Source organism: Plasmodium yoelii (genome assembly GCF_900002385.2).
Source record: "Plasmodium yoelii strain 17X genome assembly, chromosome: 3".
Taxonomy (NCBI): domain Eukaryota; phylum Apicomplexa; class Aconoidasida; order Haemosporida; family Plasmodiidae; genus Plasmodium; species Plasmodium yoelii.
The window spans coordinates 193,330-220,574 of record NC_036175.2 but is presented as its reverse complement, the minus strand read 5'-3'; the positions used below and the strand labels follow the sequence as shown (position 1 = coordinate 220,574).

The following is a 27,245-nucleotide window of genomic DNA, read 5'->3' as shown; positions in this document are numbered from 1 at the left end:
GAATATCTAAAAATAAATAAATAAAAAAATAAATAAAAAAATAAATAAAAAAATATCATATGCTTATTTTCATATTTTCCAAAAAAGGATGTAAATAATTTATGGAAAATAATAAATATTATAAGATATTGTGAGAACCACAAGTAATTACCTTAACAATTTAGTTTATGTTACCAAAAATAAGATAAAGAAAAACAAAATAAAGGGTAATACATAAATAACTATATTTTATTTTGTTTTTATTTTATATAACACAATGAAGACATACATCCCCTTAATTTTCTTATTATGTAAGTAAAATAATTGATATCATAATAATCATAAAAGCTAGCTAACTAATGGTTGTATTATTATTATATTTTTATTTTCATCCATTTACTCATTTCATAAAAATATGTAACATTTTATTAATTTTACATAATATTTTTTTCATCAAACCATATATGTGTATATACTTTTTTTAAATGGATGTTCGTCATATATGTGATTATTTTTTTATATTATTCAGATGCTATGCTGGGGAATGACATAATAAATTGTCGCCCCGTGCCACAACATTTTCCCTATCCATCCACACTCACTGGTGGAAATAATGGCACAACTCCTGGTGGAGCTCAGAAAGCTGAAAAAGGTACAACAGATAAAAACGCATCAGAATTAGAATCTGAAAAAGATAAAAATTCTCAAAAATCTACAGATCCTTCTGCACCTTCATCATCTAATATAGCCACATTACCTGGTTCTCCTGATTCAGCCAAACAAGGTTCTGGTTCTGATTCTTCAGATTCTTCGGATTCTTCGGATTCTTCGGATTCTTCGGATTCTTCAGATTCTTCGGATTCTTCAGATTCTTCGGATTCTTCAGATTCTTCGGATTCTTCTGATGTAACAAGAACCAAAGAAGTAACACCAGGCACCCCTGTTGGAACCAATACATCAGATCAACAACAAAGTCAAGATGCACTCCAAAAAGCAGCTGGAGGCCCCTCAAGTGATCCTGCAAGTATATCTTCGAGTGAAGTAATTGTAATGGATATTTCAAAGATAAAACGTAGAAGTGAACATAGGGGAACAGTTGAATCTGCTTTATTAAAAAATTATAAGGGTGTAAAAGTCACAGGTTCATGTGGTGATGAAGTTGGTATATTTTTAGAACCATATATTTATATTAGCGTAGATTCTAAAAATAACGTTATGGATTTATCAGCAACTTTTCCAAACGTACTTGGTCAACACATTACAATTTTTTCTAAAGAATCGCCAATGAAAAACCTATGCTATGATGATGATCATCTCTATTATAAAATGTTAGTATATCTTGACCAAGATGTATTAACAATTAAATGGACAGTATTTCCAATTGATCCAGGAATGGGTAAATGTGAATTATGCGCTAACCATAATAGTGAAAGTAAGAATCTGAGAAAAAAAATATATATAACTTGATAAATGCGATATGAAATTGTTTATATATATATATATATATATATATATATATATATTTATTTATTTATTTTTAAATTAATTTTTTATAGATAATGTGGACGTAAAGAAATTCAGAATACCTAAATTAGAAACCCCATTTACTACAATCCAAGTTCATTCACTATTAACTAAAGAAAATCAAGTTGTAATAAAGAGCAAAGATTATTCGTTAATAAATGATATGCCAAGTAAGTAAATTTGTTTAGACATAATATTTTAACAAAAAGAAAAGTAACAATTATATATGTATATGTATATGTATATATATATATGTATGTATGTTTTAATTTTTATTTTTATTTTTATTTTTTGTAGAAAAATGTGACAAAATAGCTACCAAATGTTTCTTAGATGGAAAAACTGATATAGAACCATGTTATACATGCAGTTTATTAACAGAAAATTTTCCAAGAACTGATGAATGCTATAATTATTCTTCTCCTTTAGTTAAAGAATATAATCAAGTATTAGCAGTTGGACAAAGTGATGAAGATAATGTAGACGATAAAAATTTATCGCTTGTTGATTCTATTAATAATATATTAAATGATATATATAAAACTGATGAACAAAATAATAAAGTTTTAATAGATGTAGAAGATTTAAGTACAAACTTAAAAAAAGAATTAACTTATTATTGTCAAATATTAAATGAAATAGATACTAGTGGAACTTTAGATATTTATAAAATTGGAAATAGTGTTGAAATATTCAATAATTTAATAAGATTATTAAAAAATCATCAAGATGAAAATAAATCATATATGATTAATAAATTAAAAAATCCAGCTATATGTATGAAACATGTAGAACAATGGGTTGTCAATAGAAAGGGTTTGAAATTACCAATAATATTAGATGATAGTGAAACTGAAAATAAAAATTCAGAAGAATCTAAAAATACAAATATTTCTATAATTTATGAAGAAGGACCTGATGGTATTATAGATTTAACTAAAACAATAGATGGTAATACAGTTAGTGGTTTAGGTGTATTAGCTAATAAATTAGATGCATTTTGTAACAATGATTTTTGTGATAGATTAAAAGATAATAATAGTTGTATATCTAACATAGATGTAGAAGAACAAGGAAATTGTGCAACATCTTGGATATTTGCATCTAAATTTCATTTAGAAACCGCTATTTGTATGAAAGGACATGATAATTTTACTACATCTGCTTTATATGTAGCTAACTGTTCTAAAAAAGATCCTAAAGATAAATGTTTAACTGGATCAAATCCATTAGAATTTTTAGATATATTACAAGCTAATGCTTATTTACCAAATGAATCTAATTATCCATACAATTATAAAAATGTTGGTGATTCATGTCCAGAAACTAACGAATCATGGGTTAATTTATTTGACAAAGTAAAATTAGAAAATTCAAATGATGATACTAAATCAATAATTAAAGGATATACATCATATGAATCTAAAGATTATAAATCTAATATGAATGAATTTGTTGATATTATTAAAAATAAAATAAAAAAATTAGGATCAGTTATAGCATATGTTAAATTTAGTGATTTTATGGGTTATGATTTTAATGGAAATAAAGTACATAAATTATCTGGATCTGGTACTCCAGATATGATAGTAAATATTATTGGATATGGAAAATATATTAATGAAAATAATCAAGTTAAACCATATTGGCTAGTTAGAAATAGCTGGGGTAAACATTGGGCAGATGAAGGAAACTTTAAAGTAGATATGGAAACCCCAGAAAATTCTGAACATAATTTTATTCATACTGTACTTGTTTTCGATCTTGATTTACCAGTTGCTCAAAAAATCAACAATGATGCTCCCATATACAATTACTATTTAAAGAACTCTCCCAATTTTTACAAAAACCTTTACTACAACCATGTCAGCAGAAAGAATGCAAAAGCACAAGCAGACGCAGACGCGGCCATTTCCGGCCAAGCTGAAGAAGGACCCACTAAAGTTGAAGGTGTGTCAAATGATAAAGGTCAAACACTACAAAGTGGAGGAGGATCAAGTCAAGATGGAACAGCGAATAACGTACCTGGTAGTCAATCTGGATCAGGTATAACAGGAAACGGAGCTACAGTTAAAGATGGAGCAACAGTACAAGCCGCACAAGGACAAGTCGCAAATGGACAAACAGGTCCAGGTTCAGCTGTCACACCGAGTCAAACAGTTCAACCTTCTCCTGGTGGATCAGGATTACCACCTACAGGTTCAGATGCCGGATCAAGATCACCACCTACAGGTACACCTAGCGGATCAAGATTCCCACCTAAAGGTTCACCTACCGTAACAGTATTGACATCTTCCGGTGGAAATGGCGCACAAACTCAAACTAATCTAAATCCAGCTTCCGGTTCAGTACAATCCAATTCAGCTACAACCGCTGTAAATACAGAGAGCCAAGCCAATAGTACTAAAAACACAGAAGTTTTCCATGTTTTAAAAGTTGTTAGAAATAAAAAAGTTCAAACAAGTTTAATTAAGTATAATAAATATAATGAAATGGGAGAACATTCATGTTCAAGAGCTATGAGCAGAGATCCACTAAACAAGGAAAAATGTATTCAATTCTGTTCAGATAATTGGGATCATTGTTATTTTGATTTATACCCAGGATATTGTTTAAATAAATTAAAACGTGATAATGAATGTAACTTTTGTGCTGTATAAAATTTGTATAAATATCTAAGTGTATAATTTTTATATTATATATGTATATGCAATTAATATGGCAATATGAAAAGGTATTGCTTTTTTTTTTTTTTTTTTTTTTTAATAGTTAGTATATATTTTTCTAGAATTGTGATATTATTTAAAAAAAATTGCATATTTTATTAATAGATTGTATAAATTTTGCATATATATATTTATATATATATATGTGTGTATTGTGTTTTTAATGTGCTACATAATTTTTTAACAAATAAACTTTACAAAATACTGAATGCATACTATTTTAGGCATTTAATTAGAACGTTAATTATAAATTAAAAAAAAAAAATATTTTATATGTTTTTAATATATCATATCTTTGAAAAAATCAAAATATACTGATTGTATATTTAAGAAAATCATAATAAAAGGGTAATAAAAGTATGCCTCAATCTCAGATAACTATTTACATAATTTTTATTTTATAATTTATTCTTAAATAATTGTGAGCAAATAATATTAGTTACATTGCACTATAACTAGTTTATTATACAACTAAGGAGAGTAAAAATATTATTATTATTTTGTTATTATTATTATTGTTATTATTTATTATTATTCTTTGTTATTATTATTATTTTTGTTATTATTATTATTTTTTATTATTATTATTATTTTTTTTTTTTTTATTTTCAAAGACATAACAAAATAAGAATTACAATTTCATTGATGAAAGTAATAGTAACCTATTTGTAAGATTAATAATTTTGTGTTTTTTTTATTTTCCATTAATTTTACAAAAAAAAAAAATATTGACATATGTATATAAATAAAATATTATTATTTGTTTAGTTTTTTCTAAAAATATTTTATATGTTTAAAAAGGAACATTTTTTTTAAGTAATAGGAAATAAGTGTGATCAAAAAAAATTACCGAGATAAATATTTTTAAAATGATAAAAGAATCGAAATTAAAAAATAAAATATAAAATATAAAATAAAAATGGAATCGAAAAATATAAAATGTAAATTACAAAATAATAAAATAATAAAAAATTATAATTTTTTTTTTTTTTTAAAATAAGTCATGGTTTTTTATACTCTCCGAGTATAGTAAAACAATATATTTATTTACCAACTTTTCCAGTTATTATTTTCGAATTTTTTTGTTATTTGTGTAACTAATATAAAATGATTTATATTTAAATTAAAAAAAGATATAATGCGTTAAGAAAATATAATTATATATTTTTATTTTTTTTATGTAAAATAATTTGGATTTATAGTACTTTTAAAAGATAAGGAGAAACATATATTTATTATTATTATTAATATTACATTTATGTAATTCTCCTATTATGTAATAATAAATTTTGTGAAAGAAAAAAAAAAAAAAAAAGGAAATTTTTTATATAAGTCAATGAACATATAAATAAAAAATGGCACGTCTCTCATCAATTGTATTTATAATATGTAAGAAACAAAAAAAAAATAATAATATTAATTAATATTTAAAATAGACTAACTATATATATTTTACATTTCTTAAGTCAATAAAATTCTTTTCCTTTTTATAAAATCGATCATTTATATCTTTTACTCATTATGTATATATTTTTATTTTTACAGGCCTTTTATTATGTAACAATGCTATATCGAATGAAGTAATTGAATCACCGCCTTCCGAAGGTACTCTAGCAGGTGGTGGTGGCGGTGGGGGTAGCGGTAGCGGTGCCGATGGTGATACTGGTGGCGGTACCGATTCACAAGATGGAAAAGGTGACGGTAAAGGTGAAGGTAAAGGTGAAGGTAAAGGTGAAACTGTTGGTGATAAAGGTAAAAATAATGAAGGTAGTCAAACTGATCAAGAGTTACAGACAAATCCTGGAAGTGACCAAGATTCTGGCTCATCAGGTAATAAAGTTCCTGGTGCACCAAGTGATGATGTTAATAACCCAACAGGTGATCTATCTACAGGTTTATCAGGTGGAAAAGTTACTGGTGCATCAAGTGATCACGTTCCTGGGCCAACAGGTGAGCAAGGTTCTGATTCAAAAGGTGGACAAAAAAAAGAACAACCTCCTCCAAAAGAGCCAGCACCAACAACCCCAAAAGAACCCGCACCAACTACCCCAAAAGAACCTGAACCAACTACCCCAAAAGAACCTGAACCAACAACTCCAAAAGAGAAAGCAGGTGACGATCCAGAAAAACAAGTATCACCAGAGGGTTCAGCATCAAAAACCGTAGAAAAAAAAGAATTATCATCATCAGGAGATTCACTACCATCATCATCAGAAGATCCAGGATCACCCCAAAAAAAACCCGCAGGCGAAGAAGATCCACCATCACCGCCAAAAAAAGAAGAATCATTACCCGCAAAAAAACCAGAAGCACCCCCTGCAAAACCGGCTGCACCTGAAAGTCTCAAAGTTTCACAAGCGGGATTAGACCCCAATGCACAAAAACAAGGTCAAGGCAAAAGACCTAAGCGCGCTCTACCACCTCAAGTCCAAGTACCACAAGTCAACGACATAACAGATATGGAATCATATTTATTGAAAAATTATGATGGAGTAAAAGTTATAGGTTTATGTGGTGTATATTTCAGAGTTCAATTTTCACCACATTTATTATTATATGGTTTAACAAAATTTTCGATTATTCAAATAGAACCATTTTTCGAAAGAGTCAGAATAGATTTCGAACATCAACATCCTATAAAAAATAAATGTGCACCAGGAAAAGCTTTCGCATTTATTTCTTATATAAAAGATAATATCCTTACACTTAAATGGAAAGTATTTACACCACCATCTGATTTATTTGCAAATGAAGTAGTTAAAGAAAAAATACTTTCCACTGTTCCTGAAGAGCCAATTACAGAAGACGGTAAGCTAAACAAAATAAATATAAATAAATTTTACAAAAAAATGAGTTCATAAAAATGTACATTAATTAATATTTGTAAGATAAATTATTGTTTTTATATATATTTATATATATTTATTTTTTTCAGAATCACCTGTATTAGTAGATGTAAGAAAATACAGATTGCCACCATTAGAACGTCCATTTACCTCCATACAAGTTTATAAGGCAAACACAAAACAAGGACTACTCGAAACAAAAAATTATATATTAAAAAATGCTATTCCAGGTATGTTAAAATAAAAACAATATGAGATAGTTACAAATTTATAATGTTTTCCTTTTTTATCATAATATTTTGTGTATTCTCTTTATTTTTTTGTAGAAAAATGTTCTAAAATATCAATGGATTGCTTTTTAAATGGAAATGTAAATATAGAAAACTGCTTTAAATGTACATTATTAGTACAAAATGCTAAACCAACAGATGAATGTTTTCAATATCTACCATCTGATATGAAAAATAATTTAGATCAAATAAAAATAAGTGGTCAAAGTGATGAAGATACTAAAGAAAATGATTTAATAGAATCAATTGAAATATTATTAAATAGCTTTTATAAAGTTGATAAAAAAACAAAAAAAATGAGTTTGATAACAATGGATGATTTTGATGATGTTCTTAGAACCGAATTATTTAATTATTGTAAATTATTAAAAGAATTAGATACAAAAAAAACATTGGAAAATGCTGAATTAGGTAATGAAATAGATATATTTAATAATATGTTAAGACTTTTAAAAACAAATGAAGGAGAAACTAAACTTAATTTATATAAAAAATTGAGAAATACTGCTATATGTCTTAAAGATGTAAATACATGGGCTGAAAAAAAAAGAGGTTTAATATTACCTGAAGAATTAACTCAAGATCAAATGACAGAAGGACAAAATGAAGAACCTAATGATGAAGATCCAGATGATAGAGTAGATCTTTTAGAATTATTTGATGATAATCAAGATGAAAATATTGTTGATAAAGATGGTATAATTGATATGTCAATGGCTATTAAATATGCTAAATTAAAATCGCCATATTTTACTAGTAGTAAATATTGTAATTATGAATATTGTGATAGATGGCAAGATAAGACTAGTTGTATATCTAATATAGATGTAGAAGAACAAGGAAATTGTTCTTTATGTTGGTTATTTGCATCTAAGTTACATATAGAAACTATTAGATGTATGAGAGGATATGGTCATAATAGAGCTTCAGCACTTTATGTAGCCAATTGTTCAGAAAGAACAGGAGAAGAAGTTTGTAATGATGGTTCAAATCCATTAGAATTTTTAAAAATTTTAGAAAAAAATAAATTTTTGCCTTTAGAATCTAATTATCCATATTTATGGAAAAATGTATCAGGTACATGCCCAAATCCACAAAATGATTGGACAAACTTATGGGGTAATACGAAATTATTATATAATAATATGTATGGACAATTTATTAAACATAGAGGATATATAGTATATAATAGTCGTTTTTTTGCTAAAAATATGGATGTATTTATTGATATAGTAAAAAGAGAAATACGAAATAAAGGATCTGTTATAGCTTATATTAAAACTCAAGGTGTTATTGATTATGATTTTAATGGTAGATATATAAGTAATATTTGTGGTCATAGCCATCCTGATCATGCTGTAAATATTATTGGATATGGTAATTATATAAGTGATAATGGAGAAAAGAGATCTTATTGGTTAATAAGAAATAGTTGGGGTTATTATTGGGGTCATGAAGGTAATTTCAAAGTTGATGTTTTAGGTCCAGATAATTGTGTACATAATGTTATTCACACTGCTATTGTATTTAAAATTGATATGGAACCAGATAATGCTTCTAAAAATGATGATCAATTAGTTGATGAAAGTGACAAATCATACTTCCCACAACTCAGTTCAAATTTTTACCACAGTCTTTATTACAACAACTTCGAAGGGTATGAAGCTAAGAATGACGACGAAAATGACCAAAATTATGACAAGGTAGATGTAAGTGGCCAATCTGAAGGTAATCAAACTGATTTAAAAAATGGACAAACTGATCCACAAAAAACACAAACTGATAGAACCGTAACTCAACCTGGAGCATCTCCAACAGAAAATCCAGGAACAGCTGGTTCAAATCTTACCACCCAAAATACAGGCGGTTCAAGCCCAACCGTTACAGATACATCCAGTCCAACCACAACCGTTACAGAAACACCCGGTGTAACCACTTCCGCTGCAACCGCATCAATTGAGAAAAAGATTCAAATACTTCACGTATTGAAGCATATCGAAAACTACAAAATGACAAGAGGATTAGTTAAATATGATAATCTAAATGATACAAAGAGTGATTATGCATGTGCAAGATCATACGCATATGATCCTAAGAATCATAATGAATGTAAACAATTCTGTGAGGAAAACTGGGAACGTTGTAAAGATCATTATTCACCAGGATATTGTTTAACTACTTTATCAGGAAAAAACAAATGTCTTTTCTGTTATGTATAAAATTTTTTTTGAGGTGTGTGCAAATAAATATCGGATATATATAGGAATGAATAAATCGGTGTTTATAGGATATGCACATATATAAATATGTTTAGTTCAAATACATTTAACGCATGATGGATGCTTATATAGCAAATTATACATCTTTATTTATTAAAAATGATTTTTTTTATGTATAATATATTTTTAAAAATTTATGGTTATATTGTTTTTATTTATATATATATTTATTTTTATTTATATATATATTTATTTTTATTCGTCTTTAAGTTCATATATGCTTCATATAGATATTATTTTTGGCATTAATAAAATCCGTTCAATATATAAATGTATTATGTATGTGCTTATTTTTTTTAATTATTTTTAAATATATATTGTTTGATCTTTTAAATACACACCTTTTTAAATATTTTCCTCACAATTTAACTTTGACAAAACATTTATTATTAATTTACTTCATACTGTGCTATGTTATAATATCCTTTTTATATACGAAAAGAAAGAAAAATAAAAAAAAAAATTAGGATTAGGTTTTTATTTTTTAAAGTAATACACAATTGGAGAGGGGTGACTAAAAAGGATAAAACTATTATTGGCGAAAAAAAAATGGCAAAGACCAATAAAATAAGATATAAGAATATGTGATATATATTATAATGTAAAGCCATATATTTGTATATGTAAATATATTATAGTATCATTACAAATATGTAACACACAATTTCGATGCGAATATATTATCCTTATATGAGATTTATTTTCTATTTATAAATAATATGATTAAAAATCGGATAAAATTATTATAATATTTAAATTTATTTTGTGTGCAATATCCTTAGAATATGTAATGCACTAAAAAAAAATTTGTATGCTATGTGTATATCTTTCTTACTATTCCATTTTCTCTCTTTATTTTCTCCCTTTTTTTCTCTCTTTTTTTCTCTCTTTTTTTCTCTCTTTTTTTTTTCTTTTTTTTTAGATAGCTTAAAAACCCATTAACAAATAAATTAAAAAAAAATATATATAATACAAGTAGCTAAAAATATGAAATAATAATTATGAATATATTGAAATAAAATGTTTCAAGATTAAAACTATTGTAACAAAATGAATCCTCGACGTTATCTCCTTTTAGTATCATGTGCGTAAAGCCATAACAATAAAAATAGCTAGCTAAATAATAAATGATTAAATTAATGAATAACTGGAAAAAAAAAAAAAAAATAAGACCAGTTTAAGAAATATCACTTAAAATATCCTGTCTTTGCATAAAAAATAATTCACAATTTGTTCTTAGATATTTCATACTACTCTAATGTTAGTTTATCTAATTTTATACTTTTTATAATAATGATAATAATATTTTTTTTTTTTTTTTTTTTTTTTTTTACAGGTGCAATATTTACTATAAATGTACACGAAATTAAGACCCAGTCCTCAAATCCACCCAATGATATAATAAATGACGCTTATAAAAATGGAACTTATAAAAATGAACTAAATGAATCTTCAGGACTATCAACAAATCATATAGATGAAACAGATGTAAAAAAGGAATCTGATAACAATACAAAAAATGATTCTTTAAATAATGAAATATCAGATACGGAAACATTAATAAAATCATCTTTATCAAAAAATGGTAAAGGGATTAAAGCTATTGGTGTATGTAATGAAGATTTCAGAATTTATTTTGGTCCTTATATATGGATTTATGTTACATTGTCAGAAAATATAATAAAAATAGAACCTGAAAATGGTGTAAGAACTTCTATAAACTTAAACAATTTAAATAATAAATGTAATGATAAAAAAAATGACACTTTTAAATTCACTGCTAAAATTGAGGAAGATATTCTAAAAATAAAATGGAAAACATATACTAATGAAACTGATCAAGGTAAATAATAATTCTAAAAATAAACATAATATCTATAATTCTTATATCATATATTTTTTTCACTTTTATATTTTAAACACAGAACCTAAAAGTGATATTAAAAAATTCAGGCTTCCGGATTTAGCTAAAGATCTTACATCTATTCAAATATTCACAACAAATACAAAAGAAAATATAATTGAGAGCAAAACTTATGATATAGACAAAAACATCCCGGGTAAGTATCACATATAAACATGTACATGTGTAAATATTTTATGAAATGTGAGCAATACATATTTCGTAATCTAATATTTTATTTTTGTTCAGAAAAATGTAGCGCAATTTCAGCTAGCTGTTTTTTGGGAGGAAGTTTAAATATTGAGAGTTGTTATCATTGCACATTGTTAGCTCAAAAATATCCAAATGATGATGAATGTTTTAATTATATTTCTAGCGAATTAAAAAATAAAATTAATAATGATACTATAATAAAAGGAGAAGATGATTTAGATGAAAATTCAGACGAAAAAATATTAAGAGAACATATTTATAAAATATTGAAAAAAATGTATAATAATGATTCAGATTATTGTGGTAATAATAGATGTAATAAAAAAATGATAAAAAATATAAAAGAATTAGATACTGATTTACAAATATACATCAAAAATTATTGTGATATTTTAAAAAAGGTAGACAAAAGTGGTACATTAGATTCTCATGAAATAGCTAATGAAGTTGAAGCATTTAATAATTTAGTAAGATTGCTTAATTCACATACCAGTGAAAATATATATATATTATTTGAAAAACTTAAAAGTCCAGCAATTTGTGTAAAAAATATAAATGAATGGATAGTTAGAAAAAGAGGTCTAGTTATATCAAATGAATATGATATAAATTCATATGACACTACAGAAGAACCTAATATAAAAAATATTTTAAGTGATGCATTTAATGAAGAAGATACAGAAGCAATTGGCAATGATATACAAAATAACGAAATTGACGATGAAAATGAAATAATAAATTTAAAAAGCTCATCAAATAAAAAATTAACATCTGCTTACTTTAATAGTAGTAGATATTGTAATAAAGATTATTGTGATAGATGGCAAGATAAAACTAGTTGTATATCTAATATAGAAGTAGAAGAACAAGGAGAATGTGGTATATGTTGGATATTTGCATCTAAGTTACATTTAGAAACTATTAGATGTATGAGAGGATATGGTCATTATAGAAGCTCAGCACTTTATGTAGCCAATTGTTCAGATAGAAAAAAAAGTGAAATATGTGATATTGGTTCAAATCCAATCGAATTTATACAAATTTTACATGATGTAAAATATTTACCTTTAGAATCTGATTATCCATATTCATATTATAATGTTGGAGATTCATGTCCAACCCCCAAAAGTAATTGGACTAATTTATGGGGTAATAATAAATTATTATATTTTAAATCAGGATCAGTAGAATTTATGAGTTCATATGGTTTTATAGCTATAACTAGTTCAAATCATCTAGATGATTTTGATACATATGTACAAATAATAAAAAACGAAATAAGAAACAAAGGTTCAGTTATTGCTTATATTAAAACGAATAATGTAATAGATTATGATTTTAACGGAAAAATAATTCATAATTTATGTGGTGATGATAATGATGATGCTGATCATGCAGCAACTATAATTGGATATGGTAATTATATAAGTAATACAGGAGAAAAAAGATCTTATTGGTTAATAAGAAATAGTTGGGGTTATTATTGGGGAGATGAAGGAAATTTTAAAGTTGATATATATGGACCCCAATATTGTAAATATAATTTTATTCAAACTGTTGTTTTTTTTAAATTAGATTTAGGGGTAATTGAGGGGCCACAAAATAATAATCAAGTATATAATTATTTTTCTAGGCATATTCCTGCTTTTTTTACAAATCTATTTTATAGTAGTTATGATAAACGTTGGGATGAGCTTAGTTCCGATGAAGAATTAAATAACTATAACAAAAATATTTCGATATCTGGTCAAACTGATAATCAAATAAACACTAACAATGATTTTTATAACGAAGATACAGATTATATCAATGAAATATCTACTTCTTCCTCGAAAAATATTTCAATTCAGAAAAAATTAGACATTACCCATGTTTTAAAATATGTTAAAAACAATAAAACACAAACATCTTTTATAAAATATGATGATATTCTTGAAATAGAACATGAACATAATTGTTCGAGGGTACAAAGCATTGGTTTAAAAAATAAAAATGAATGTAAATCATTTTGTTTAGAAAACTGGGTTAAATGTAAGAATCACCCTTCTCCTGGATATTGTTTAACAACCTTATATTCTGGTGAAGATTGTTTTTTTTGCAACATATAAAAAAAAAAGTGTGTGGATAGGAAACTTTTAAATGTATGTAAATATATGATCATATCAAATTTTCTAAATCATAATTTACTTATTTATACATTTTTATTATAACTAGCTTGTTTGGTAACGTATAACTTATTTAATGTTTAGTTCTGAAATATATGTAAATTTTATGAACAGTTTTTTATTTTCTATGCCCGATATGTTTGTTTGCAATATAAATTTTTCCAATCATGTCTATATGTAAACCCCTTATATATGTACATAAGAATATCCATATACATGTGTGTATATATTTATTTTGTATATAATAGATAGTTATATTATTATTTTGCTTGTATGTTTCATAATAAATTTTTATTCATTTTAAGGTATGTAATATCACACAATTAAATTTAATGATTAAATGGTGTGTACATTTCTACAAACCGCATTTTTTTATTTGATTGAAAATTTAAGAAAAATTATATGAACAAATCTTAAATAATATGAACAAATCATAAATAGTATGAACAAATCATAAATAGTATGAACAAGTCTTAAATAATATGAACAAGTTTTAAATAATATGAACAAATCTTGAAATGATATGAACAAATTTTTAAAATAATATGAACAAATTTTTAAAATAATATAAACAATTATGTAAGAAATATGAACAATTATGTAAGAAATAATTTCAAACAAAAACACCATGTAACATTTTTTACGTACAAATAAGCATGCATAGACAAACATATTACCATTATTCACTGAGTAAACTACATTTTGTTGTTTTTATGATTGTACTTTTTTTCAAATTATAAATTTGTATTTATATGCGCAATATACATATTTATGCTTAGTAATTAAAATAAAAAAATGTTGATTATATTTTTTCATAGTTAAACTCTTAAATTTCTAACAGAATTTACAAAAATAAAAAACTTTAATATTATGGTTAAAATTTGTTTACCAATTAAAATATATAATTTACAATAAAAATGATGAATAAAAATATGTATACATTTCATGAATTTTTTTTTTTTTATTCAAATGAATTTTCGAGCTACATGCAAAAAAAAAATGTCTTAGACATTATATATCATATATATGCATGGCTGTACTTATCATTGGGTTGGGTTCAAATTTTATTAATTGATATATACACATAAATGTATTATTTGTATCTATATTAAATTTGTTGAACGTTCAGAATTTAAAAATAAACTTAGCATTGTTCTGTTGTAAGAAATTGTAAAAATATGTTTGTTTTCCATTTTTTATTTATTATGCATGTGTTTTTCGATTTGTAAATTTAACAAATTTTTACATCTATGAAATAAACATATATATATTTATTTATAATACCTTTGCTATATAATATTTCACACATTTATGTACATTTTTATATCCATAATGTGGGTTCTTGGAAGATAGAAAAAAAGCATCATTTATGTTACATTTTATTTTTTAATATAACATAGCTATTAAAATGTTTTGATCTTATTCATAAAGAACTTATTAAAATAAATGTAATTTTACCAAAAATAAAAAGAAGTGAAAAATATAAATTTATTTAATTATAACTAGCCATCTTTAAATGCGTCTATAACTGTATTCTGTATATGAAAAGACAAACTTTTAAAAATAATAGAAGATGAAAACATATAAAATTAAATATTTCCTTTTGATAAGTTTTTTTATCAATCTGATAAAGCAAGGTATGGATCTTCTATATTAATATAAACATACATATTGTATACTCATTAATTTTATATATTTATATCTATTAAATAAGTTCATTTATATATACCCCCCCTAATAATTTATTAATCATAATTGCACATACTATATTGAAATGTTTTATCAAAAATTCTCAAACAAACTCATGTATAAAATATATATGCACACACACACACACATACATACATGTATTTATTATTTTTCTTAAAATATAGCGAAATCGAAAATTATAATAAGTTGCTTTGGAAAACAACATTGTAAGATATGCCATATAATCATAAGAAATTGTTTTTTATCTGGAACAAGTAATTTAGAAAAATGTATAGCTTGTGAAGAAAACTACTATGAGACTAGGAAATGTATAAAACAAGAAGGTTTGTGACAAAAATAAAAACTAAATTTGACTCTAAAAAGATGCCACTGATTCTTTTGCAATCTCAAAATTTACTTTAATACAATATGAAATGATGCACTAACACGTATATATATATATATATATATATATATATCAATAGTTTATTTCTACTTTATGTGGTTCTGTGCAACTCTTAATTATTGTCCTTTTATTTTTTTTTTCATTTTTAGAAAGCTTTTTCAGCTATCAAGGGAACAACGCGCTTTTGGAGTTAAGAGATCAAGTAAAAAATAAAAATTATAAAACAATAAAATACACAATTTAAAGCAATCGTTAACTTGCCCGAATAAAAACAAGAAAGTGAATTTGCATCTGTTTTTTTTTTATTCCATTTTAATATGTATGTTTATATTATTATTCATATATTTTCTTGGGGGTTATTTTATACAGAGTTTACAGGATAGTGTTTCAGAAGAAAGCATGAATGAACTAATATCAAACATATTAGATGTAGCCATATCCCGATATGAAAATCAAAAAACAGATGTAAATAGTATGGATGATGACTATAAATCTAAAATAGCAAATTTATGTTTATATTTAAATTTTAAGGACAATTATGAAAGTGCAGAAAAGCATAAACAAACTGATGTTGAACACATAGAACCACATATTCAACATATTGTAAAAACATTTATTCATACTAATGATAATATAGAGCATATGAAAAATGCGTTAAAAAACCCAGCACTTTGTTTTCAAAATCCATCAGAATGGGTTCAAGATAGATTAGGATATAAAGAAAATAATGAAATTCCTTCAGTAGGTATAATACCAGAAAAAAAGTTATTTAAACCATTTAAAAATAAATCATTGATGAGTTCATTATATAATGCTAATTCAAAATGTAATAGAACACATTGTAATCGATTTGCTGATCCCAATGAGTGTGAATATAATATAAGACCTCTCAATCAGGGAACATGGTAAAACACAAAAATATAATTCAATATATAAATAGCTAAATTAATTTTTTTTTTTTCTTTCTTCATTTTTGTTTTTTTCTTCATTTTTCAGCGGGAATTGCTGGGCCTTTGCATCTTCAACTACGGTATCTGCATTTAGATGCAGAAAGGGACTTGGGTTCGCTGAACCTTCAATAAAATACGTAACTTTGTGTAAAAACAAATATTTAGTTGATGACGATTCTCATATATTTGGACATTATAATGATAATGTATGTCATGAAGGTGGACATCTTTCATCATATATAGAAATTTTAGATGCATCTAAAATGCTTCCAACATCTTTTGATGTTCCATATAACGACCCCATAAAAGGTGGGGAATGTCCTGCTGAAGCTAGTACATGGGGAAACATATGGGATGGTGTATCATCTTTAAGTAAAATACTAAATGGATATATATACAAGGGATATTTTAAAATATCTTTTTTAGATTATGTACAAGCAGGTAAAACACATGAATTAATTAATATATTAAAGGATTATATAATTGAGCAAGGTGCTATATTTGTTTCAATGGAAATATCCCAAAAATTAAATTTTGATCATGATGGTGAACAAGTCATGTTAAATTGTGAATATGGTGAGGCACCTGACCATGCATTAGTTTTAATTGGTTTTGGAGATTATATAAAAAGTTCAGGAGAAAAAAGTTCATATTGGTTAATACGAAATAGTTGGGGTTCTAGATGGGGTGATAATGGAAATTTTAAAATGGATATGTATGGACCTGGAAATTGTAATGGTAGAGTTTTATTTAATGCATTTCCATTATTATTAAAAATGACAGAAAATAAAATTTCTAAACCTTTACCTAATGATATGGCATCTACTGATATAAAAATGAGATATAACCATTCTGAGTTTTCTAAAAATAAAAAAAATAAAAATAGAAAAATAACTCCAAATAATTATGATGATCCATTTAATGTTAACCCTAAGATAGTAGACCCACCAAATAACAATCACAATGATCATAATTCAATAGATAATAATGATGAAGAAAATAATGAACGATTTTATCCTCCTTATATAGATCCTGAGTATGGTCCTAGTTACCCAAGTATGAACAATAATCGACGATTTGATCCTAGCGATATAATTAACCATAGAAATAGACTAAGAAGGGTTTTTCAAATTAATTTAACTGTAACTATAGGCAATTTTGTATATAAAAGAAATATATATTCTAAAAGTGAGCACAAAACATATATATCCATATATCATGTTAAGTTGAGCGCATAGGGTTTGGACAAACTTGTTCATCTCCTTCCTTGGCTACGTTTCGTTTGTTGGGGTTTTCCCATGCCACTACTTTGGCATTTTACAATCGCTATATCCACTACTTTGGCAATTTACAATCGCTATATCCACTACTTTGGCAATTTACAATCGCTATATCCACTACTTTGGCATTTTAGAATCGCTATTGTATTTTATTGTATTTTTTTTCATTTTTTTTTTTTTTTTTTTTTTTTTTAGGGAAAAATGAGTACATGGAGGAGTTCTCTTGCCTCCGAACCTATTCAATGGATGCAGGTCTAGACAATATATGTCGAGAAAATTGTGAAAAACATATCGACACATGCATGCGTAGTGCAGTTATAGGAGAATGTTTGGAAAGAAATGCCCCAAATTATAAATGTGTTTATTGTGGAATGTGAATGAAATTATTAATTTATGAAAATGTTAGGAAAACAAGTACATAAAAATAGTGTAACATATATATATATTTGTATAAATAGCATCTTTTTGGGGTTTTGTTTTTTCCATTTTAATTTATTTTTACAACTTTTCATTTTCCTGAAAAGAGCTAAACACATTAAAAATGTTTATGATATAGTCATCACAATATTCATTATTTATATATCATACATATGTATACATATTAATAACTAATTACCATGGACTTTTTTTTTTTTTTTCTATTTTTTTATATGTTTTAATTGGATCTAAAAATTATATTTCAATTTTATTTTTATTCGTTTCCCTCTTCAACCAAATAAGCAACCCCATGCAAATAATAAATATTCATTTGGGAAATATATTTTTTTGATAAGAAAAATAAAAAACGTACACAACCGAATTTGGCTTATATATAACCAAATTTTGTTATTTTATAACTAAAAGATGGTGTAAATTTTTATTAAAAAAACAAAATAGCAAAATTATAAGACTTAAAATGGCATAAAAATATAAATTATTTTAACAATCAAATAGACTAATTTGTGTAACATCATTTTGTATACAAATTTTTTATTGATTTTTTTTTGATTTTTTTTTGATTTTTTTTTGATTTTTTTTTGATTTTTTTTAATTTTTTTAAGATAAAAAATTTCGAAATTGGAACATGTATTGTCACCTTATAAAATATGTCATATATAATATTACATACATATTCGATACATGGGTTTGGTTGTTTTATGCGAAATAGTTAATTTTCCAAATCGCATTAAATAAATTATATATTTGTACATAATTTTTTTAGCAATTTTTTTAGCAATTTTTTCATGCCACATATATATCATAAATTCGGTGTCCCATGTTGCTTTAAAAAATAAAATAAAATAAAATAAAATAAAAATAAAATAAAAATAAAATAAAATAAAATAAAATAACATATTGTTAATTTCACCATTTTAAGGACGTTGTATATATATACATATATATTCATATACATGTACATGTACATATACATATTTTTTTTGTAAAATCATTGGAATTGATCTCTAATTTTATTTTAATTTTTATCTATAAACAAATATATAGTGACAAATTAAGTGTTTATCCAAAATATGTTATAGAGCAAAAGCGATATGAGAATTGCAGCATTGCTTTGTGTCAAATTTTCCAAATAGCTTTTTCTCTATATACACATTTTTTTTATTTATTTAAATAATGCTTGTGAATATGAATTTTCATTTTTTGCAGTGGAAAGAGATGGAATATTATAAAGTCAACATTGGTACTTCAGTTTTTTTTTCAGAAAAAAATTAGCATTATGGGGTTTTACAATATCTATTTTATTATTATAGAATAAGATAAAATTAAAAAAAAAAAAAAAAAAAAAAAAAATGTTTAAATATATAATTCGGAAACATGGCCCATACTATAACAAGTGGGGATATTATGCTACCCATTTTGGAAATAGTTTTAAAGGAACTCAATTTTATTCTCAAATAGTAGAAAAAAATAATGTTATAAATGATAGTAGTATTATTCACAATAAAAATGAAATAAATATAAAAAATGATAAAGTTGAAAATGAGAATAAAGAAGTAGTCATGAAAAATTCTATTTTATGTGTTAGTAATGAGGCTATAAATAAAATGAAAGAAATAAATAAACAATATGAAAACAAAAAAGCTTTAAAAATTCAAGTAGAAGCAGGAGGATGTTCAGGTTTTCAATACTTTTTCTCATTAACAGATAAAAATAATATAAATGAAAATGATATTATTGCATATGATAAAGAATTTGTTATAGTAATAAATAAAGAAGCTTGTGATATTTTAAAAAATAGTAAAATACATTATATAAGTAACCTTATTTCAAAAAAATTCATTATTGAGAATATCCAAAATATATCATCTAAATGTTCCTGTGGAAATTCTTTTGATATTCTTTTTTAAATATAACAAAACCATAACCCACAAAAATAATTAAAAAAATATATCTTGGCCAACTATCCATATTTTCAAATCTTGCCTAATTGCCCACCAATACATCGATATATTTATCTACCCATATATTTATTTTTTTTGTGCACTGTATTTATAATACACTTTATATCGCTTTTTTTTTTGTGAAATGTCTATAATAGGCATACACCGCTTAATTAATAAAAAAATAATTTCCAAATTAAATACAATTCGTACATTCTTCACATATACACTCAAACATATTTGGACATAATTAACTGATAATATGTCTTAAAATGAAAAAGTATGGAATATAGTTTTATAATATTTTTGTTTTTTAAAAATATCAACATCATAGAGGGTCTATATACATTGTCAGGTGAAAAAAAACGAAAAAAAAACGAAAAAAAAATGAAAAAAAAACGAAAAAATAGATTCGATAAAAATAGTCAATGTATTATATAACATAGAAGGACATCAAATTGCAAAATCGGCATAAGTTCTACATATATAAGTAATATATAAATTTATATATTTTAGATTATTTTTAATTCATATTCCCAACTTTGTTATTAAAATTAGAGATTTTTCTTTTAATTTTGTCCATGTCTATAAAATAAATTAATAATAGTTAGAATAAATAAAATAATCTTAATACATTTTATCAAACAAATAAAAAATCAAAATAAAAGTCTTACCTTCATAGACATATGGGAAAGAGTCGGAAATGGAATTATTTGACGGCAAGGAATATTTATCATCTGCAATAAGGAATCAAAAAAAGTAATGTAAAATAAACATGGAAAAAAAAAATTAACACACAGGTATAATGAATGCACGCCTGTATGCGTCTTCCCTAAATTGGCAACCTTATAAATGTGTATATATAAATCGGCAACCTTATAAATGTGTATATATATGTGCGCGTGTGTATGTGCGTGTGCAGGGCCTCTTACCAGGCACGAAGGTGTGGTCAGGGGACATCTCCATGTTGTAAAGCAAATACGGATATTTTGTGATAACAGAAACTGGGTCGGGGGCAGAGGAAAATGTTCTTGTATGATTGCTATTTTTTAATTGTGTTTTTTTTTTAATTTTGAGTCTATGCATTAAAATTTGGTTATTAATAATTCGGACATTTTGTAAAAGTAACATAAATGGAAATTTTATCGTTTTTTTAATTTTTTTGCTCAATATATTTGTAAAATTGTATATATGACCTATACAATTATATGCTTTCATAAATTTTTCTTTATATCGTAAAAAATGTAATTTTAATAAAAAATTTAGTAAAAGCTTTCTATTATATGTGTTCACAAAATTTTGAATACAAGCTGTAAATATTTCTGCTTTGTTCATATTTTTATATTTGAAAAGATATGGAAATTTATCATAAAATCGGAGTATTGATATGACATCTCTTTTTTCTTTTTGCATAAATAATAATTCTAAATTTTTTGTAGAATATATTAACTTATTTTTATTATTATTTTGGAAACATTTAAGAACAAAATGAAGTAAAATATCTTGAACTTTTTTTTGAAATATTTTATTCAAAACAAATACAAAAATTGAAGAATATTTTATATAATATTTATTTTGAGATATTGAAACATTTACTTGAGAACCCTTTAAAATATAAAAATATTTAATCAAGTTTTCTTTAATTTTAAATTTGTATAAATATTCTAATATATTAATACCTTTTTCCATTCCAATTTTATCCATATTATTACATAATTCATTATTTGTATACATAAGGTTATCACATATTTTTTTATTAATCTTTTCTTTTTCTTCATATATATATTTCTGTAATTTAAGAAAAGCATAATATTTCTGATTTTCAATAACTCTACTAATTCTATTTATTAATTTAATTACATTTTTTTCAATTATTAACTTAATAAATATTCGATTATCTCGTAAACATATATATCCTAAAAATAATTTTTTTAAATATGTTTTATACATAATAAATGAAAAATAACTAACATTGTTATAATTAAATTTTAATCTTGATAATACAAATGCTTTATGTCTTGTTTCATATTTTACTAATATCGTATTTATATGGGTTAATGTATAAGAAAATGCATTTTTTCCTTTACTAAAATTTCTATTGTTATTTACAAAACTACGAAAATATTTAGACATTTTACTTTTATACAAACTTGTTAGTGCATTAAATAGTAATAAAATTGATTGTCTTCCAATATTTTCTTCATATGCACTTTTTTCTTTAACTATTACATTAAATAACATATTATTTGTTTTTTTTTGGTAATTTATAAAATGTGTTTCATAACTTTTTATTAATAATATATTAAAATAATTTTTTTGGATATATTTTTTAATATAATATTCGAATTTATTTGTAAAATCATTTATTAATTTGTTTTTCTTTTTTCTAATCTCTTCTATCTCTTTTGTGTATTCACAATTTAGTCTTAGAATTTCAAAACCTTGTTTCATGCTTTTTTTTTTAAATTTCTTTTCACTCATTTGAAGTAAATGATTTAGATATAACAAATGTACTTGTTTATATTTGTTTATAATATAGTTATATACCGTTTCTACATCTATATATATTTTTTTTTTATCAATTTTTGAAACAGTACCTGTTTTTCCTCTAACAATATTGTTGTTTCTGTTATTACCAATAAAAGAACTTTTCATTTTACCACTATTAAATAATGGTCCAATTTTTTCTTTTATTTTTTCATAAATTCCCATTTTGGTTGTTTTAAAAATCAAAGTGATATTTTTTTCTGCTTTTAATTCTTTTTTTTTAAAAACATATACCAATTTAAAAGAAATTTTCCCTTTTTTTGTATTCTTTTTAACAATATCTATTTCAATTATATTATTATATGATATACATGTTAATACATTCTTTTCATTTTTTTTTATAATTAAATAATTATAAGACAAATTCATGATTACATTTATATATTTCTTAAACATTAAACCAATATTCATTTCAAGATTATAATTTTCCTCTTCTTTTATTAATTTGGTAACTTCATCATTTAAATGTTCATAACAATTTTTATTTAATTCGAATTTTGTTATATCTATATCATTATAAGAACCTAATTCAAATAAGTTTATTGGTTTTCTTTTAAGTTCCTTGTTATAATCATCTTCACTTTGATAAAGTTCGCTTTTTATATCACTATAATTATAAATATCGCTTTGTTCCGATTCTTCTGTATATTCGTTCATTCTAAACACACAAATTTCCTCAAAAAATAATTTATTCTTTTTTATTTCTTCGATATCTTTTATAATCATTTGATTGTTTGACAAAATGTCATGCATAGCATTGTTCTTTTTACAATTATTTTGCCCACACACATTTCTTGCATCGTTTATTTCTTCACTACCACTTTTCATTTCTTCACTGCCATTTTCCATTTCGTTGCAAAAGTAATTGGCCCTTTTGAAGACACAATTTGATAATTCATTTTCACATTTTACGAAATCGATACAATTTTCTTCCATTTTTCCAGCGTTTTGTTCTTCTTTCTTTTTTGGCATATTCAATGAAATTCCATTTCCACATTTTTCTTTCGTTTTCTCGTCCTTTAACATTTCCTCTTCTTTATTAGTTACATTATATATAGCTGAATTTTTTACTTTTATATTATCTGAATAAATTGAATATTTATTTTTTATCATATTTAAATTATTATACAATTTTTTTTTTTCAATAATGTCTGAGCTCGATAAATTTGTTTTTTCAGCACCGTTAGATAATAAAAAATATGTACTTGGAAAAAAATCATCTATGTTTTTTTTTTTTTTTTTATCATTATTACAATTTTTGGCATTAATTAAAGTGACATTTTTTATACTATTCCGCGGGTTATTTTTATTTTTTTTTTTTTTTACAATTTTTTTACAATTCTTCTTTCCCATAATATGTTCATTACTGCTATTATTATCACTACTTGTGTGACAAAAATTGTTAAAACAATTATTTTTTTTATTACTCAAATTTAAAATACTACATTTTACGCAATTTCTGTTACATTGATTACTGCTATAATTTTTTTCTATGTCGGTGGGTACTATTATTTTTTCCTTTTTTTCCACAATCGAAGATTTTAGCGGGTTCATAACGTTCACATATTGTTTCTTTTCCAAAACGTTTTCTTCATCCATAATATTGCTACTATTATTGCTACTATTATTGCTACTATCATTGCTACTATCATTGCTGCCTTTGTTTTCGCAATTTTTATTTTTTCTGAGAGTCTCAAAAACAGTTTTTTTCCATGAATATAAATTTGGGGAATTATCTTTGAAATCTGTTATTTTTTTTATATTTTCAAAATGTTCAAAGTGTTCAAAATTTTTTATATTTTTTACATTTTTTACATTTTTTATATTTTTTTTTTCCACATTTTTTTCGTTGGAATCGATAATGTTATAATAATCGCTTTTCTTTTCACAAAAATTACCTGAGTGGTCACTATTACTTCGTAATGGAACAAAATCAATCGCATTGGAAATGTTTGATTCCTTTGCAACTTCCCCCTTCTCAACATTTATTTTTTCAATATTTTCCTGACCAATTTTGCAGGTGTGTGTTTCCCCCTGCTTAGTGGTTGGTTTTTTTTTTTTTTTTTTTCCAGCCACAATTACTTTGTTGCCAATATATGTGCTATTACCAATGTGTACAGTATTAGATATATTATAGTCAGATTTGACATCCATATTTATGTTACTTATATTCAAAATGGAATTTGAGCAATTTAATACCATGTTTTGTATTTCTCTTTTATTTCCATCACATATAAAATTTTCCTGATCATCCTCTTTATTTGAATGATTGTCAGTTTCATACCATATTTCTAATTTTTGGTCCATATAAGATTTGCACACATCTTTAAATAACCCTTTTTTATCTATATATATAGATTTTTCTTTCTGACTATCTATAACTTTGGCATCATTATTTGTTACCTTATTGAACATATATAATTTAGTAGGATATTCAATATCTTTTTTTGTGTGCCCATCCATGGAATTGTCATAACTTGCAGAAAAACTATTACCTTTTAATAAATTATTATCTGAATTTTTTTTTTTATTGAAACATTTTGAATTAGTATTATATACATTTGTTGTAAATGATAAATTTTCGTTTTTGTAATTCTGTTTTAAAAATATTTCCTTTTTTTCATTTTCACAAGTTGTATGTCTTCTTAATAACCGAGTCTCTATATTTTTAAAATTCGAATCTTGAAGGGATGCTATAGTTTGTTTTTTTAATTCCTCTGTAAGGATATTAACATTTTTATCATTTTTCATTTCAATTTCTAAACTTTCTTTTTTTGGTGTGTAAAATTTGTTATTTGTGTCGTCTTGAATTATTACATTTTTGCTGAATTTTTGTGTGTTTCCACAATTTTTAAAATTGTTTATTATATTAAATTCGTGATTATCATCTGCAGCTTCTTTATAATCGCTACATAAATTTGAAAACTTGTTATTTTTATTTTTATTTTTATTTACATTTTCGCTAATTGAATTGTTTAACATAGAATTATCCAAAGTGTCCTCTAAACTAGTTAACGGTTTTGTAGAAATTTGATTTTTTTTAAATACATTTTTACTTTTGTTTGTATCTTTTTGATTTATACAACACGTTTGGTCAATTTCTATTTTATTATTATAAAAATTAATGTCTTTATTTATTTGTATTGGTTCTTTAAATTTATAAGGATTTATAAGATTTTTACGTGATCTCTTTGTTTTATCATCTTCAAACGGAATGTTAACATTATTGTGATTATAGGAATATAACATATCTGATATATGTTTATCCATTAGGGCCACATTAATAAATCAACATATAATAAACTATATAAAGTATTGGGGCATGGAAAAGCTAATCGCTTAATGAAGGGTTCCAATTTTTATATGTTACTTTATTTTTTGTAATGTGTATATATTTTTTATAAAATATTTATCAAAAGTTGCACACAAAAAAAAAAAAAATTAATAATAGGAAAAATAGTAAAAGTTTAAGTGAGGGTATGCAAAAAAATTTATATAATAATGTTGTAAATCATAAAATGTGTTAAAAATGCTTTTAACATACAAAAATAAAGAAAAAATATATAGGTGTTTATATAAATAAACATATGGTGTAAAAAAATAAAAAAAAGACACCTAAAACCAGGACTGAAATCAAATATTAAGGTAACAAAAAAAAATGTGTAAACATGATTTATATTTTTTTTTTACATTTTAAAAATTAATATGTACCCTTTTTTATGTTTTAATAATATTTCAAAATTGTTAGGTTTTTTATTAAGGGTCTAGTTTGAACTTGAGAAAACATATTCTTTTTCATGGCATATAATTTTATAAATTTAATAATTATTAACATAGACTTATTAACAATATTTTTTATATATTTTCACAAAAAAACAATAACAAAAATATTAGGAAAAGTAAAATTATTCTAACATGTTCATATAAATGTTCATAATATTATGTATCAGTCATATTTTATAGACTTAAAAATCATACCAACTAGCTAAATTGATTAAATATTATATTAACAAAAAATGTGATAAAATCAATACTAATAATATGAATTGTATATTTTTGTGGAATTTGCA

At 24.3% G+C, this 27,245-nt stretch overlaps 6 protein-coding genes across 6 annotated transcripts; 5 read left to right on the top strand and 1 right to left on the bottom strand.

Moving 5' to 3' along the window:
• Window positions 1–256: 256 nt before the first annotated feature.
• PY17X_0305600 (serine repeat antigen 2) lies at window positions 257–4,163 on the top strand (the record flags this gene model as incomplete). The annotated part of the gene is made up of 4 exons (XM_022954942.1): window positions 257–290; window positions 509–1,411; window positions 1,536–1,673; window positions 1,801–4,163. The coding sequence occupies 4 exons, from the start codon at window positions 257–259 to the stop codon at window positions 4,161–4,163; spliced, it is 3,438 nt and encodes a 1,145-aa protein (XP_022811440.1).
• A 1,421-nt stretch (window positions 4,164–5,584) lies between these two features.
• PY17X_0305500 (serine repeat antigen 3) lies at window positions 5,585–9,584 on the top strand (the record flags this gene model as incomplete). The annotated part of the gene is made up of 4 exons (XM_725772.2): window positions 5,585–5,618; window positions 5,775–7,037; window positions 7,165–7,305; window positions 7,402–9,584. The coding sequence occupies 4 exons, from the start codon at window positions 5,585–5,587 to the stop codon at window positions 9,582–9,584; spliced, it is 3,621 nt and encodes a 1,206-aa protein (XP_730865.2).
• A 1,110-nt stretch (window positions 9,585–10,694) lies between these two features.
• On the top strand, window positions 10,695–13,868 carry PY17X_0305400 (serine repeat antigen 4; the record flags this gene model as incomplete). The annotated part of the gene is made up of 4 exons (XM_725773.2): window positions 10,695–10,728; window positions 10,981–11,487; window positions 11,570–11,704; window positions 11,797–13,868. 4 exons carry the CDS (start codon window positions 10,695–10,697, stop codon window positions 13,866–13,868), a joined length of 2,748 nt encoding a protein of 915 aa, XP_730866.2.
• A 1,630-nt stretch (window positions 13,869–15,498) lies between these two features.
• On the top strand, window positions 15,499–18,627 carry PY17X_0305300 (egress cysteine protease 1; the record flags this gene model as incomplete). The annotated part of the gene is made up of 6 exons (XM_022954941.1): window positions 15,499–15,562; window positions 15,800–15,958; window positions 16,170–16,222; window positions 16,390–16,925; window positions 17,017–18,158; window positions 18,446–18,627. 6 exons carry the CDS (start codon window positions 15,499–15,501, stop codon window positions 18,625–18,627), a joined length of 2,136 nt encoding a protein of 711 aa, XP_022811439.1.
• Window positions 18,628–20,037: 1,410 nt separating this feature from the next.
• Window positions 20,038–20,595, top strand: PY17X_0305200 (iron-sulfur assembly protein, putative; the record flags this gene model as incomplete). The annotated part of the gene is made up of 1 exon (XM_724824.1): window positions 20,038–20,595. The coding sequence occupies one exon, from the start codon at window positions 20,038–20,040 to the stop codon at window positions 20,593–20,595; it is 558 nt and encodes a 185-aa protein (XP_729917.1).
• Window positions 20,596–21,151: 556 nt separating this feature from the next.
• On the bottom strand, window positions 21,152–26,445 carry PY17X_0305100 (conserved Plasmodium protein, unknown function; the record flags this gene model as incomplete). The annotated part of the gene is made up of 3 exons (XM_022954940.1): window positions 21,152–21,213; window positions 21,303–21,365; window positions 21,561–26,445. 3 exons carry the CDS (start codon window positions 26,443–26,445, stop codon window positions 21,152–21,154), a joined length of 5,010 nt encoding a protein of 1,669 aa, XP_022811438.1.
• Between the last annotated feature and the right edge of the window lie 800 nt (window positions 26,446–27,245).